The sequence below is a fragment of the Xyrauchen texanus genome, chromosome 18, assembly GCF_025860055.1.
Source record: "Xyrauchen texanus isolate HMW12.3.18 chromosome 18, RBS_HiC_50CHRs, whole genome shotgun sequence".
NCBI classification, from domain to species: Eukaryota; Metazoa; Chordata; class Actinopteri; order Cypriniformes; family Catostomidae; genus Xyrauchen; species Xyrauchen texanus.
Genome location: NC_068293.1, coordinates 32,897,737 through 32,915,315, shown reverse-complemented (window position 1 = coordinate 32,915,315; position 17,579 = coordinate 32,897,737). Strand labels below are relative to the sequence as shown.

General features: G+C 40.2%; 1 protein-coding gene across 1 annotated transcript in view; it reads right to left on the bottom strand.

The window, feature by feature from the left end:
* Window positions 1-16,711, bottom strand: part of LOC127658763 (low-density lipoprotein receptor-related protein 1B-like) — a 471,292-nt gene extending 454,581 nt beyond the window's left edge. The window contains exon 1 of the mRNA XM_052148252.1: window positions 16,618-16,711. Within this exon, the coding sequence (XP_052004212.1) occupies window positions 16,618-16,711 (94 nt within the window). The remainder of the gene's footprint in view (window positions 1-16,617) is intronic.
* Window positions 16,712-17,579: the final 868 nt, after the last annotated feature.

The following is a 17,579-nucleotide window of genomic DNA, read 5'->3' as shown; positions in this document are numbered from 1 at the left end:
TGTACACTGTCCCCTTTCAAAAAAATAAAACAAACAAACAAACAAACAAACAAACTTGTCCAGACATGAGCTTGAGATGTCGACTCAAGGGCATAAGAGCCCGGAGTGGCAGAACATCCAAACTATAAAAATCGAATGAATGTGTGCGGAGAGGACAACCTGCCGCATCACAAACTTGCTGCAGAGGGAGACCCCTAGCCAAGGTTTTAGAGGAGGAGAGCCCTCTGGTAGAGTGCGCCCTAAAACCTACTGGCGAAGCTTGACCGCGCGCCTCGTAGGCCCGGGCAATAATGAGGATGCCTCTTTGAGGGCACCCCGCCCACCAAGCCGTGGCAAACCGCAGTGGAAGGAAACGCATGCAGGCGCATTTGTGCTATGTATGCGTTACTACGATCAGCCCCTCCCGAGGGGGGGGGACTGGGCGACTCGGGGAGAAGTAGAGGAGACATTGCGCTATCAACAGAGGCAAAGAGGTCCTCTTCTGCCCTGTAAAATCTACCCAGATCAGTTCCAAGTGGAGGGAGCCCTAGCACTTGAAATGGTCTCGATAACCTCAAGAGAAAACCCTGTGAATCTCATTTGGTACCTTTAGGGGCCAGACATGAACGGTTTCACAATTCAGGCCAAGGATGAGAAGGTCCTCCCTGTTCGGAATCGCCCAAGGCAAGCCATCGAGGAGAGGAATTAGCTCCGAGAAACATATCCTGTTCTGGCGAACTCTGGGCAACTACTACCTTAGGGTGGAGTTCTTAACTCCCCTGTTGGTATTTTCTGTCTGCACCGTAAATCTGCTCCCATATACTGAGCATCCAGGGATATAACTGACCTGAGTGACAGGAGCTTACCCTGGGCCCTAAGGAGAATCTGACATGTCAGAAATACAGCTGACAAGAACGTGGGTCTCCTTGATGATTTATGTAAGAGGCTACCGCTGTATTGTCCACCCGCACCAAGACATGGCAGCCTCAGGAGGAGGTATTTCAGGGCCAGAAATACAGCCATCAACCCGAGACAGTGACTGTGACAACCGAGCTGATGACCCTCCTATCCCTTTAAGCTGGACGACCACTTAAGGCCGCCACCCCGCCCGTCAGGGAGGCATCTGTCGTTAGCAGTGTGCGACAACAAGACGCACCTAGAGTGGGACCCAAGGCAGAAAACCGGGGTCTGAACCACATAGAAAGGGAACGAAGCCTGAGGTGCGTAACCCTTTTTAGCCTAGGGGTTTTGGCCCTTGGAAGAAATCCCCTGGCTTTTGGCCACAACAAAAACGGTCTCATGAGCAGAAGGTCCAGAGGGATCACCGTGGACGCTGTAGCATCTGGAGAAATCAATGAAGGATAATCATTAACTCAGCAGGTTCCGAACAAACAAGAACTTACTGTTAAAACTCCCCTAATTACTGCAATAGCGCCGACTAGTCTCCACGAGCACAATAAATGTATTGACAAAGAGACAATGAACTATTGACAGAGGATCCTCGTGGTGCTTTCTAAAAACCCCCGCACATGTGATACTCTGTGTTTCACCACGTGAGAAAAGGGCAGGTGAAAAGTTGGCAACAGAGAATGTGTGTGTTTTTCAGTTTTAAACTTAGAAATGTATGTCTAATGAAATATGTTTTAATCCCTGTGTGTTTATTTGTCTGATGATAGATCAAAACTAGTTGAAATTAGTTTAGTAGTGTAGTAAAACCTGTTATAGTTAATAAGGTGATCTTATATTTAATAGCCTAACAGTGTATATCCACGTCTAAGTGAACCAAGTACATCTTTCTTGGTATCAAATTAAACCTTACGATTTGTCCTAGCCGAAAATAAATATAAGGTCACCATAGAATGGTATTTCGGCTATGTTTACCATCTTTTGAGTCATTCAGCCCAAAATCTCTTACCGTCATAAACACAGTCATAAACATGCAAATGAACCTGACGAGACAAGGGAATCATTCTCCTGCCCAAAGAAAGGAGAATTTTACGACCTCCAAAGGAATGCTCAGACAGGGCTGATTCTCACTCAATTCTTACTGAGAAGGAGAAATGAACCCTTTTTAATCCCATATATCCTATATATATATATATATCCCTGTGATAAATGTATTAACATGTATCTAATGTTCCATCTCATGATTTTCCTAAATGTGTTTTGTCTATGAGTTCTTGCAAACTCTAATGGGTTAATGTTTCAGACGTTGCATACTATGGTTAACTGAAATCATATGTGTGGCATATTTGGTCTCTATAACTTGGTATTTTGAAATTGATTGAAATGACTGTGTACATGATATGTCGATAACAACAACATATTAGTATTACAAGAAGATTTTCTAGTTTCTTCATCTACAACCCCTCTCAGAACAAAGGGGCAATAAACCAAATTCCCGCCTGAAACTTCCACTCTTCTTATTGGTCGAGCCAATGAGAGGTGGGACACATTTTCTAAGGGCATAAATTGCACCAACAACGGACTTTCGCTCTCTTACTTCGCTCTTCTTCGAACGCTCCGATCTTCTCTCTCTCTCTCTTGCTTCCTGCCCTCTTGCTGAATGATGCTGAACTAGGAAGCCCTCAAGGACTCCCAAGCGTGCGCCAGGCTACGGCCTTGTCTTTCCAACTCCCAACTTCACTTCTGGACCTCCCTTGGACTTCCCCTGGATCTCTTCAAGCCATCTCACACTCTCTCACTTCTTCTCCCGATCTTCTGCAACTCCCCAGAACACTCGTCAACTATTCAACTCCACGCTCTGGAAACACCACACCGAAGTCCTCTGTCTCAAGAATGCCACGAGGACACGCAGTCTCGCTCAAGCAACACAAAAGGTCTAGTGTGCAAGTATGATTTCACCTGAAATTCCAACGCGTTAAAGTGTGTAATTCCAGTTGCTGGCTCTTAAAGGGTTAATTGTTGTAATAAGTTTGCCATACCTCCAATAATTCTTCACTTTCCCTTACTGCATTTATTTCGTTTATTTTATGCTTATTCTGTGTTATATGTATGTTTGTCAATTGCACTGATATATCATAGTGCCTTGTATTAAAATCAATTATACGCGTAATTGCCTGTGTTTGTTGGTCATAAAACAAAGCCTCTTTAATGTGCGATTTTAAGCTATGAGCTGATATTATCAAAGTAAGTTAACGTGCTTTTGATGAGTGAGCTTATAACTAGGAATAACCCCTCTGGAGAATTGATCAAAAGTACCAAAAAAAGTGGTTTGGCGGACGAACTGACTGGTTGCGGTAGCCTACGGTTCAATTCCATTGAGGTGTTATTAAAATTAATATAGCCTGTCTGCATATGAGGTATATTCCTAATTAATCATAATTCGTTGTGTTTAATTATCTATATATATTTGAAGCAGACTCTTGGACTATATAAGCCCGTTTGGGGCGTTTTTACATGTATGGGTGTTCAGGTCACACTGTATGATTAATCATTGATTTCGATCAGTAATATTAATTGTACATTCCCCAAACCTGACCTGTTCACACCCTACACGCGGTCGCCCTGAGACCTGGAAATCGTTGATACTGATAACAGTGCAACCTTCACCTAGCCTGACTTTGCTCATGGTGATCTGAATGGACTCAATCCTAGCGGGAGACAGTTGTGCCCACATTGTGATTGAACTCCATACGATGCCCCGATAGACAGTGTTCTGAGTGGGAGAGAGGATGCTTTTCTTGGCGTTGAGCATCAACCCCAAAGAAACAGATGAGCTAAGACGATGTCCCTGTGCTGAACTGCCAGTTCCTGGAACTGCGCTAGGATCAGCCTGTTGTCTACATAATTCAGAATGCAGATGCCCCGGAGTCGCAAGGAGCCAGCACTACATCATGCATTGTGAATGTGCGGGTAAAAAGGGCTAGGCTGAGTGAAAGAACCTGACCCTGGAAGACTTCAGCCCCTGAGGCGAACCTCAGGAACTTTCCATGTTGTGGCAGAACTTCTAAATGAAGTATAGAAGTGCGTCATAAGATCGATGGTGACCAGCCAAACGAGTTGTAGGGCTTGAGACACAACCGTCTTGACAGGCATCATCTTGGACTTGAACACCCACGGGCAGTTCAAGCTTTAAGATCTAAGCCAGACGCCACCCCTCACCCTCCATAGGAAATGGGAAGTATTTAGTGTAATAACCTAACTCTCTCTCTGGAAGGGGAACACATGGCCCCTTTATCCAGGAGATTGAGTTTTTTTTTTTCTTACATAAAAAAAAAATCCGGTTTACGGTAGTGAGAACACGCCGTTGAAACACGGAAAAGCTGCGAGTGAATTAAATCCTGACGCCCTTATAAGACCCACAGAAAAGAATATATCTGGCAGAAGTTTCCACGCTGCCAGGATCTCTGAGATGGGTATTATATTTGAACACTTCCTGTTGAGGGGTTGTCGAGTGTTTCGTGTCCAGAATAAAATGCAGGAACAGCGAAAACACCCAATTTTGACGGAAGCCTCTGCAACCCGAAACACCAAGAGGTGGCGGGAATGGAGGGGCTTCGAGGGGGTACCGGGAGGAGTGAAGTGAGGCACGGGCCCCGTCCCGAGGGGAGCTACCCCCTAATCTAGGTGCAAGACCATCAGGGTTTTCTCTTACTAGAAATTATAGTCCTGAGGTCTTGCTTCGGGGGCTGGCGAGGGAGGCGAGACTGTCCCCAATCCCTGGGAGGAGGACCACGACTCACCACGCTTTGCTTTTGAGCCTCCCTTCAGACAGGACCGAGGCGGGTCTGAGGCTTGCTCGTCAAGCGCACAACCCACACTCAGGTCGTCCAGGAGGTCAGCCTGGTACGCCTGTAAAACAGCATAGTGTGCAGAGCAGCACCAGCCTGACCTGCTGCTTGATAAGCCCTTCCCACTAAAGTGGAGGTTGTCCTACAAGGCTTTGAGGGGAGAGAGGGCTTCTTAAGTGACGATACCGAGCCCGGCGAGAGATAGCCCGCAAGCGTCTCTTCGACCGGCGGCATCACTGAATACCCCCGTGCCTCAGCACCCACGATGGTCAAATATAATGACGTCGAGGGTATGTGAACACGGGAAGAAAATATATATATATTATTTTTAATTTTTAGGGGTTCCTCCATGAGCGAAAAAGCTCTTCATGGAGGTTATCAAAGAAGGGAAGGGACTCATGAGGCGTTCCCTTTCTTAGACTGAAAGATAAAATTTATCCCCTAATTTGGAGGGTTTGGTGTCTCTTTTTCGCGTGGCCAGTCCAATCTGGCAACCGTTTGAGTAACAACATCGAGCAATTCCTCCGTAGATTTTTTTATCGCGGACGGAAAGCTCGGAGGCGGGAAGAGAATCGCGATCCACCTCATGATCCGAAGAAGCGTCGGAACGCGCTTCGAGATCATGTGAAGGACCAGCTGGGTTTGGGGAGAGAGCGAGAGAAAGGGATCAAATCCTCAGCCAAATCCATGCAAGCGCCCCACGAACTATCTTTTTTTTTTCGTGAGTGCTGACTCCCGGAAGCAAGGGAGGTGAGCATGAAGCACTGCCTGTTAAAGCAAATCGCAGTGCTCGCACCCGCCCTGCTGCAACGCGAGAGCAGCTTGCTCTTACCCCCAAACAAACAGAGCAAAATCTGATGTGTGTCGTCTTCAGCTATAGAGGGGATCACACACCGTTTGCGGCTTTCAGTCATTCTCTCTTTTTTTTCTTTTCTTTTCTTTTTTTTTTTTTTTTATAAATATATATATATATATATAATATTTTCTAAACAGAAGAGAAAAGAGAACAATGTTCACTGCATACTGCCTAACTGATTCTAACTCCTAACAGAGGAAAGAAAGTTTTGGCAGGGTTGTGAAACACACAGAAACAGAATCGCTCTGAAAAAAGATTTTCTGACGACACCTGGTGACGTATCCATTTATAGCCTGGCCGCAGGTGCATCTAATGATTACATCAGCCGAGGCTATAAATTCCGGTCAATGTTCATTGACGTGTTGCACACATTATTCAGCTCGGTCACAACTAGGGTTGTTCCCCGTAGCGCTTAGCAGCGCAGCATCGTAGTGAAGCTTTTTGTAAAGGGAACACTATTCATTTTCATCTATTATTCTGTGGTAGGTGTAAAAAAAAAAGCTTATTTAAATATTGCAATAAATGTCAACATTTTGGGGATTGTATGAGAAGACATAATGCTCTTCCTTCATGTTTCTTTAAGATGCTCTAGCTGGTCATCCAGCCTGGACAAGCAGGGGTGGTTGGCCAGCTGGTCTCCCAGCCTGACTAGTTGACAAGAGCTCTAAACACCTCTAAAATCAGGAAACAAGACCAATTTAGGTGACCAAATATTTTAGGTATGTTTGTTTTGTTTATGAGCTAGAACTGGTTTCAAAACTTTTTTTTTAATGAAGTGTTTTTGTATTATTTATTTATTATGTAATAAATGGCTATTAAAACTTCCATGGCAGAAACCAAAGGGAATGCGAGCTGCATGAAACTGCGAGTAGAGTAGATCTCTTGACTTTTAAACAATTTGAATCAAAATGAGAAATATTACAAATCAAATCTGGTGGTAATTAAGTAAATCAAATAATACATTTTATCAAAGTGTATTGGTGTAAAAGAAAGCCTGAACGCCTATCTGACTACCCCAAATCCTTATGAAGGTCTTTCTCCTGACTGAAGGCTGAAGGATGAATTAGGCTCCTGTAAGGGTTTTTTACAACATTCCATCCTTAGCCCTAGCTGCATGCCAGGTGGCAGTTTGGACAGTTCCCTTTTAATCTGGTTTGGCGGTCCTAGATCACTGCCACAACAGCAGGCAAGGTGTAGAGTAGTTTAGGAAAGACATTCTCTCAAAGGCTTCTCTAGCCATGGGCAGGACATTCTCTCCTGAGGTGTTTGGTCTTATTTGTCACATGTCAAGAGACTGAACCTCTAATATCCACAGGTATCAGCACAAAAACATATATTTTTATTTATGTGGTATGACATTATAAACCACAGCTGACTTTATAGGCTGAATGAATGAGTGAGAGGGATGAAACCCCTATGGCTGCAGCGTCGCGGTTGAGTCACACATGTATTATGATGCTTTTTAAAGATTCAACACTGTACCAATGCTACATGCTAACTATCAGACTATGATATGCCTCCTGAGGGGGCCCAAACTACTTGTTCAGAGCTCAAGCTGTAAGACTGATACTGGGCATACTTTAGCCCCAGGATAAAATTGTCTCACATACTGTGGAATCTCTGCAGCTCTGGTCTACTGTCTGCATGCATCACTCCGAGTCTAGCATTAGTTTTATCCCTTCTAAACCCTTGGCATTTCTAAAAGGTGGGCTAAGCAGATGTATCTATTCTGTTCAAAGAGCTAGAGGAAGTTATATATCTCACACTCTGTTACCATGAACATTATGAATTATCAGAATCCATAATTATTTAATGTTCTTGTTCATTTTGTTTTTCCTTTCGATACATGTCACTGTTGTGTGGTAGGCTATGACATATATGGAGAGATTCTGCAATAATGCATATACCATCATGGTAAATATATTACTCAGCCTGGTCTCATGAAATTTACATGAACATGACACAATTTTTACAATTCAAAATGTACGTGCTGAATATTCATGTATTTTTCAGTGAAATATCCAGCTGCGGGCGCCAAAAGCAAGTAAAATGATACGGCTTTAAGGTGAATTTTATATTTTATATTTTTTAAACTCTTCCCTATTCTAACCATTAGTGTTTTCAATTGAAATGAAAAAGCACATTTTCTGAAGCAACCACACCATTCCGTGCTGTTTCTGATGTGTAATATCACATGTCATCTTGAGATAAATATTTATGTTCAAGAAGTGGCTGGACTTGAACCACGGTCCTACTCTAAGACCAATGCCCTATCAGGTGGGCTACTGAGCAAGTTATCTGTGTTGGAATAAGTGAATATATGGAGGTGAGTCTGTTATAAAAGCATTCAAATATGTTGTTTTTCAAAAGATTTGTTTGAGTAAAAGTGTGTCGATATCATAAAATAGCATGGTCTGAGTAATAGAGAAAAAAATAATCATTTATAAAGATATTATCAGCCATTAAAGTCATGAATTGAGAGAAAGTGAATAAAACACACAGTTGTTGTAGCAACTCTAGTTTTAAATTCTCCTGGAAACTGCAGGGAATTGAGTTTTGCAAACATTTTATATAGAGTCACGTTTTCACTATGAGACCAGGTTGATATTACTGCAAAGCAGAGTTTGGGCCCTATTTTAAGAGTGCTATGTCTTCAGTACAGTGCTATTCAATATGTCATATGCGCAAAGTCAGTAGGCATGGCCATGACATTTTTATATTTTCGTAAAAGCATGCGCTGAGTCTAGCCGCAATTGAGTTGGTGAAATTGTGTGTGCAAAGCACTAATTGGCTGAGTGCAAGTGCAATTTAATTCTGAGGTTCTTCTCTGGTTAATGCACCGTCTGCGTCCTATTATAAATTCCATTCTCTGTCAAGCAATGTCAATATAAATGAAGACAGACAATTCATAGAAAATGTTGTAGTGTAAATGGACTATATTTAAAGAATAGAAATATGGACCTTTTTTGTCTTACGTTCTTTTGTGCAGTAACTACGTCCTTGTTGTGAACTCTTTCCCATTTTGTCTGCAATCTTTCCAGTGCTATGGTGTGTGAAAGTGGTGAAATACTACAGAGAATGTCTGTGTTTCCTCCTGCCTCCAGACCACGATGTATGTGTTCTCTATTGGCCTGTCTCACCTGCAGACGTGACAGTGTTATGGATGCTTGAAACATGTTTTGCTGCTCTCCCATTGTTCTTTGTTTTGTAATATGGGCTATATATGTTATATGTTTCTCTGTTTAATGTTTTAAGTTTAATTTCACTACAATGTCCTTGAGCCACCGTTTGCGCGCATACACCCACAGATTGAGCAAAGACTCCCGCCCACAGCCACTTGTGTTTTGCGCTGGCACGAAAATTGCTTTTAGAATTAGCGCTCTCACAAAAATTGGATAAGACATAGTACACAGTCTTTGCATTTAACTTTAAATTAAACTTTAAATAAAAAAAAAAGTTTAATTCAATAAAAAAATTATTGTAATCAAATGTTGACTTGTTTTCCATTTAATTTGTCTAAAAATACTTAAAACAAGATATATTTTCTTGAGAAGCAACATTTAAGATATTTATATCTTGATATCTTTAATATATAATTAAATTGGGCAGTGGGCTCAGCGGTTGAGGCTCTGGGTTACTGACCAGAAGATTGAGGGTTCAAGCCCCAGCACTGCCAAGATGCCACTGTTGGGCCCTTGAGCAAGGCCCTTGACCCTATCTGCTCCAGGGGCACCGTATCATGGCTGACCCTGCACTCTGATCACAGCTTAGCTGGGATATGTGAAAAGAAATACATTTCACTGTATATATGCAAAAATGTAAGTATAATGTGTGACCAAAATAAAGGCTTCTATATAAGTGTATTTTTTCACTTGTTTATATTTCTGCCGGTGCAGTAAAAAAAAAAAAATTATTCTCATATACAAGATATCTTCTCTAAAAGCAAGTCTAAATATCTTATATGTTGCTTCTCAGATAAATGTATATTTTTTTAAGTAGGCTATATTAAGATATTTTTAAATATATAAATATTAAAGATTTTATTCAACATTCTCCAATAAAAAATATTCTTCTGCAGTATAGCTCCTAAAGTAAATGTACGTTGTTTTAAAGGATTTTTAGATATTATTTTTGGAAAACAAGCTAAAAAGACTAATCAAAAATTAATTTTGTTGCAGTGTATAATGGGCTAAGACTACACTCTCTCAACTTTGTTCATTTCGATCCATATTTAACTCACAAAAACAAACTCTCGCTTCTTAATAGAGCTGCATATTGCTGATTTTCTTCATAATAAGATACCCACCTTCAGTATATGATGCTTCAGTACATCGCAAGCCATCACGTTATAATATAGCTGCAGAAATGCACAAGAGGGATGAGTGTCCCCGCGCCAAAGTGTGCATCAGCTGGGTTCAGTTTCAATTTCTCCCCCTTCATGCAAATCTTAGAAGCGGCGCTGACCGCACAGAGAAATGCCATTTTCTGAGTTTGTTTTCCTTATTATTTGAACTTTAATAAAGAAAGCATTAAAGCTATAACACCAGGTTGTTTGCTTTTTAGATGCTCTGACATGCAAGTTTTGCATAAGCGGAATGCCAGATCCGGCTCTGTTTTATTGCACTGTCGTCTGCTTTACGACGACAGTGCTTCAGCATTATAATTCCCTTATAGCGGTGGCAGCTGTGGCTCAGATGGTAGAGCGGTTTGTCCACTAATCACAGGGTTGGTGGTTTGATTCCCAGCCCACACGACTCCACATGCCAAAGTGTCCTTGGGCAAGACAATGAACCCCAAGTTGCTCCCAATGGCAGGCTAGCACCTTGCATGGCAGCTCTGCTGTCATTCGTGTGTGTCTGCTGTCAAGTGTTTGAATACCACTAAGATTAAAAAAGCTATATAAGTGCAGACCATTCATACTTTGTGATCTACATCACCTGAAGATGTTTGGAAAGTTAAAAAGCGCATCTATATCGTTTTCAGGCACGAGCAGTGGTGATGCTCTCGTGAGTTTCATATGATCTCATGTTACGAACAATGGACATTTTTGTAAACAATTTTTTATTGTCGACGTTGTCGATAACGACTAATCGTTTTGGCCCTAGTCACAAAATAACTCATTAATATCAAATTAATCTAATGTAATGATGCACTCACAGGTGTGTGTGTATAGAAGCTATTTTTAAATAGCTTCAAACGAGAACAACATCAACCAATCTGAATTTAAAGTTGGAATTTTCCATTTTATAATATTAGGTTTTAAGTTTTTAGTCTTTTTTTTACTTGGGTGCTATATAATGTGAGACATTATTTATTATGAAAATCAATCAAGTTCCAAATAAAAGGGAAAATAATGTGATAAAGTTGCATGCCATTCATTTGTTTAGTTTTTAATATAATGTATTTTTTTTAGCTACAGAAAAATAACAATAATGAAATTTATTCCATTTGAGTGATTCAAAATTGTGAAAATAATAAAATAGTAATAAAATAGCAGTTTTTTTATTGAAGGCATTGGTCTATGTATTTGCTGTCAATTAACTCTTCTAAAATCAAAATATTCTCTGCTTTCCACAAAGCACTTGCTAATCTTTCATTTGAGTCTTAATTTTCAGTATAAAAAACTCAGTATTTTCCTAACCATAAATTATTCACTCTTATGTTTCATATTTAAATTGAATTACAGAATTTGCACGTATTTTATTAAAAAAAAAAAAGAAATGGAAAGAGAAAGATCAAGTGATTCATTACTTAATCACATTACTTATTCTGCAAATTTCGAGGAAAAAAAAAACTTAATCTCAAACCTCTGAATAATTAATCCAACAGTGAGCAAGCACAAACATGGGTCTCCTCCTCCAGCCCAAAAGTTATTTACCAAGGACTATCCTATGATACTGGGCCACCATTTGTTATACCAGATCTAACAGCTGACAGAAACACTGTTTTCGGAAAACTGTGCAAACTCATCCAGATCCAATTCAAATTAGTGCATAAACCCACAAAACTAACAACATACTGTATACACAATCCTAGTTCCACAGTAAAGGGATGGTTCACCCAAAAATACTCATTCTGAGATGTTGGAGATGTTAGGCAGAATGACAGTTTCAGTCACCACTCATTTCCATTGTATGGTAAGAATGTTGCAATAAAATTGAATGATGAGTGAGACTAATGGGGCTTTTACACTGCACGGTACAACTCAACTAAACTGGAGGCAGTGGCGGCTCAGTGGTTGAGGCTCAGGGTTACTGACCAGAAGGTTGGGGGTTCAAGCCCCAGCACCACCAAGATGCCACTGTTGGGCCCTTGAGTAAGACACTTAACTCCAGGTTGCTCTGGGGGGATTGTCTCTGTAATAAGTGCACTGTAAGTCGCTTTGGATAAAAGCGTCTGCCAAATGCATAAATGTAAATGTAACTCACTTTGACTCTGCTTGCTTTTTGGGGGTTTTCCACTGTGGATAGTACCTGGTACCTGATACTTTTTTTAGTACCACCTCGGTCGAGGTTCCAAGCAAGCTGAGCCGATACTAGATGTGATGTCAAAATCCTGCAGATCACTGATTGGTCAGGGAGAATCGTCACAACCAGTGTCACTGGATTTCCAACACATGACATCAACCCACTAGTTTTAAAGTTAGTAACAGCGATAACAGTATCATTTTGTTTCGACTTTCGAATTGTGAAAAAAGAAATGGCTGTGCGCAAAACCACGCCGTGGTCAATAAACGAGCTACAGACGGTCCACTCGTTAGCAACGAGCGAAACAATAAAGTCTCTCAGGAAGTGTATCAGCTGTTGGCCACGCACGGCTACCACCAGACCAACCAACAGTGTAGGGAAAAGTTAAAAAACTTAAAAGTGACAACAGAACCATCAAGGAAAAGTGGAAGTGGTTCGAAGTGCCCTGGGCTTGCGTTGATCCATGATGGAGGATGGTATGTTTTGTTATGTTTACTCTATACTCTGCTTGAAAGCTTCACTTTATTTAGTTGACAGCTACTGGAAGCTTGCTTCTAAAACAACCAGGCCAATTTAGCTGTTACATTTGTGTAAAATCACCATGCAACAACTGTTTTATGCAGCACAATGAGCTAGTGGCTAACAGCTAGCGGTTGTGTTATTGTTTTGGTCAGTTTCTGTTGCGTTTAAGATGATGTCACGACAGTAGAGGCGGTGCAACTATGACGATCAGCCTATAATATCACCCATGTTGAGGTGGCACTAAACTGCAATGGAAATGCATTCTCAGAAAAGTAAAGAGAGTAGAGCTGAGGCGAGTCGAACTGTAAAGTGCAGTGGAAAAGTGAAATATTAGTCCCTAACAATCGGCCTAATGCCTCCCTTTGTTTTCCACAGAAGAAAGAAGGTCATATGGGTTTGGAACAACATCAATGTGAGTAAATTGTAAATTAATTTTAATTATTGGGTGAACTATCCATTTATATGCATTCAAAGATCTTTGCTAAAGCATTGACCACTGTCAAGTGAATGCATATCAGGCACTCATTGATTTCCCCACAGTTTTTTTTTTTTTTTTTAAATCTAAGACCTGATTGAAAACACTTTGGTGCAATAAAACACCTAGACCTTCTTCATTAGGTCACACAGAAGCTGGTTCCAGCATGTCAACACAGAATACAGATGCACATGATGTCATAGGCCAACAGATTACCTGTGCAATGTAGGATTGGAACCGAATGCAAAGTTCAACCACATCCACTCAATTCGACAAAGGACAAGACCCTTACTGACTAATGTGAATCTGTGGCCAACAACAACAAAACTTCAATCGGACCATATGGCCCGAGCAATGGAACGGCAAAAAAAAAAAAAACAATGAAGCCACACAGTTGCTAAATGGATCAATTCCAGAGGCAGCTTTACTGCTATTAGCAGAACCCAAAAATTTTGCTTTTTCATCTTAATCATTCTAAACCCTTTTTTGAGCAAGTACATTGTTACTGGATTAGCATGCCTTATTTGTTACTGTTTTATAGAGTGTCAGATGGATACGTATCGTCAGGTCTTCCAACAAGCGGTGGAAGTTCTATTCATCTTGGGACACTGAGACCATTGGACCAATTACCAGGTTGGCAGGGTAGAACCACCTGAAGTTCAGGCATGGATTTTTTTAACGACTACCTAGAAAAATGTCCCTTGAATAAGTTCCATATGGCAGATATAAAAAGCAAGCACTTTTTGAAGTGAGACTTTCCAGGCACTGAAGCAAGCCAGCTATGATAATAAATGTGGACCAACCTGAGACGGTTAGCTGTTTTTCAGCTTCGGTGAGGTAGAAGAAGGTCCTGCACAACCACAGACATGGTCTCTGCCCTTCCTTTGGGTTTCACAAAAGCGTTTCTCATATGTAGTGGGAAGCAGATCAGCATTGCCTTTGCATGACTGAGGTCATTTTAACAATCACGGTTTGTGCCTTAATTGACTTTACTCCAATACCAGGTAAAAATCACAGTTGGACAATAAACCCAGCACAGCATGCCTAGATATAATCTCAAGTAATTAGACTCTGGGGCCATCCTTCTGATTTCATTATAAAGGATATTGCTTAACCTGCTTTTTCGGGCATGCCACGCTCTCTTTAAGCAGGAAAAATTTTCAGCAACCTTGAACTGTTTGTAATAGCTGATAAATATCTCAAGTGAGAGTCATCGGTCAGATAAAAAAAAAGTTTGATGTAATGAAGTATGGTTTGGGTAAACTCAGTTTGTTTGCCTGCACCAGTTCTGTAAACTCCTGACTGTGATACACACGATTAGATGGTAAACAATGATTAAGGATTCACTAAACAGACTGTCAAGAGAGCAGTTTTATCAAGCACCCCATGACACCTAAAGTCACAGCCACACCGATAACTATGCTGTGAGTATTGCTGTTGTTATTTTTTAAATTAATAAGTGAATGACTGTTATGAGAATTAGGATATACCAGATGCATCATAATGATGTGGATATTAATGCCTGCATTTACCAGGAGTACACAAACCTCAGAGTACCACTATTCAGATAATCTCTTTGCAGGGCGCTGTGACATTTACATTTATCTGATATGATGAATGTGCAGCTTTTGAAAATGGCATATTTTTTCTGTGAATACATCTGGATGAAGACAGAAAGATTCAGAATATGTGTGCGAGGAAGCGCCTTCAAGTTAACCCTTTGATGCCTGGATTAATAAATCACAATTAAAAAAATAATCTGAAAGGGATAGCTCACCCAAAAATATAAATGTTGTCATAATTTACTCACCCAAGTGTTGATCTAAACCCATATGATTTTCTTTTATCCATTAAAGACAAAAGGAGAATGTTAGGGACTGACAGCCTCAGTCACCATTCACTTTAATTGCATCGTTTTTTCCATAAAACATGACGGTGAATAAATAATTACAGAATTTTCATTTTGGAGTAAACTATCCCTTTAATGCTTCTTTTGACCTTAAAACAAGAATTTGATTCCCAATATATTTCATTTAAAATCACTGCACTGTATACTGAGATGCAATAAAACACATTATTAGGTATTTCAGAGGTACATAACCATGTAAATCATATTCAATTTATGTTGTCATAGATAAACAAATAATAAATAAATAAAAAACACACAATGGCATATAAAGAGAGCATTCATATTATTAGTGAAAGTGAATGGGAAACACATGCTGGTAACATCATACTGAATGGCATTCAAAGATGCGTCTACAGTAGTGTACATCATGCCTCAAAGTATTAATTTACCTATCAAACATAGATTTTAATATATTTTATAATCGCAATGGACAAATCACATTTTAAATTACAATAACCTTTTATCACCTTTGGTTTGTAATTACAACACTACATTTTCAGGCAATAAATGAAGAGCAAAAGATACAGAGCAACAAAACGGACAGTTAATCACTGCAGAGACGTTTATTAATGTTGTTTTTGGTTATAAACAACAACCATGCCATAACTATAGTTCTACTCTATAATGTGTATATATTCATGTGTGGTAGCCTACTTGAGACCAGAACCAACTGTTTAATCTCCAGATCTGCTGGTCTACTGCTCAGAGCACAAGGGAGAAACAATCCTGACAGAGCTTTTTGTTCTAACTGACAATATTTTCTCTATCTCAATCCGACACTGAACAGGGATTTGCACAATAATTTACTGCAAATGAGCAAAACCCAACTAATTTAAGACTTGCTGACCACCCCATCAAGATGCATTAATTCTACCTGCTCCTAAAATGAATAGCAATGGTGTATTGATTTCGATTACTCTGACAGTGTCACTTACTATTGTTACTCTTCAGCTAAAAGTGTATGCTCTTTAGTCAGAACAATCCATGGTATAGGACAAACGTTGTATAGTTGCAACATGCGCAACATCCATAATAACTTGGAAACAATATTCATTAGTCTTGGGTGGTGATATATGTACGCTCTGGAAACTACATCCTACGTCAACTACACTTAAAATTAGATGTGGTAACATCTAAATTAACGTCAACACGATTATAAACAACACTGAATCAATCTGAATAGCTCCATTAGTGCACACCAACACAACTCATTGCAAGGGCTGGATCACAATGGCAAGTACCCACTTTTAACAGTGTACATATTTGTCCACCTCAAAATCACACCATACCTGGAATATAAGGGTTTGAGCTTTTTACAATTAGTTCACATGTAAACTCACCTGTTTAAGTCCTAAGCGCAACACTAATACACAACACTACCACACTAAGAGGCTAACCTACTAATAAGGATCGGAAAAACACCACTAATTAGGCTACTTCATCACACGAGTGAAATCTCCAGCTCAACCTGACTATTTCGTAATTTAATCAAATGCAAATTGTCGGAAAAAATGCTCAAGCAACAACTAAAATCTGAAGCAACATAAAACGCGTGATGAGATGCGCGGATACGTTATAGGAAGGAATTCAACCGCATGGTCCGCGGGCGCAAGCCGCGATGTAAATTCTTATTAGGGCTGCTGCATCTCTCTTACCTTGCTCTGAATCAACGTCTCTCAATGTCTGAACGTTTGAGAATATATCCCCGAATCCCAGTATGACGAGTAAGGTGAGGATATAGTCGGACATCGTTGCTGAGTGAGGGCGAAGGCCACCACTCTTCTTGTACTGAAGTCCGATTCCAGCCCTCCGGTAGAGAGCCGTTATTCCGAATGACAAGTGGAATTAGTCTGCAGAGCGCACCGAGCCTCCTTCGCTCTACGCATTCAGATGAATTTCTAGACGCGCGCACACATGAGCTTGCAGGCGACAGTGTGAGCGAAGAGAGAGAGAGATAGGGAGAGAGACGGAGTGTTTGCAGATGGATGGGGACAATTACGCACTGTGAGCTTGTCTTGACTTTGATCGGTTTCCAGCCACCTGACGTTGCGCAAGGGATCGAGCAGGGGAAACGCACAAATTTCACGGACACTTGAAAAAGCCAACAAACTATAATTTAAGTTTTAACTTTAAGCCAAACCAAGACCAAATTGATTTAATTGTAACTCATAGACCTTTCAACATCCATCCGTTCTTTTATCTATCTATCTATCTATCTATCTATCTATCTATCTATCTATCTATCTATCTATCTATCTATCTATCTATCTATCTATCTATCTATCTATCTGACAGAATACAATATATGCTGCTTAGTAGCCTATGTAGTATGCATTACACTGAACATACTGTAGCTGTATGGTTAACACGTATTGGCTAATTAAAAAAAAAGATTTTATATAAAAATAATTAGATAAAAAGAGCTATTTGTCATCAAATGACCTCCTTTAATAATTAGGGCTATCGATTTAACACGTTACATAATTTAGTGTGACTGCGTTTAATTATATAAAAAATTCCACTTAAAAAAAACATAGCTAGATAGGCCTACAGTACTCGTGCCCCCAGACCCGTACGTAAATACTGTAATAAACGTATGTATCCTACCATCTTAGCT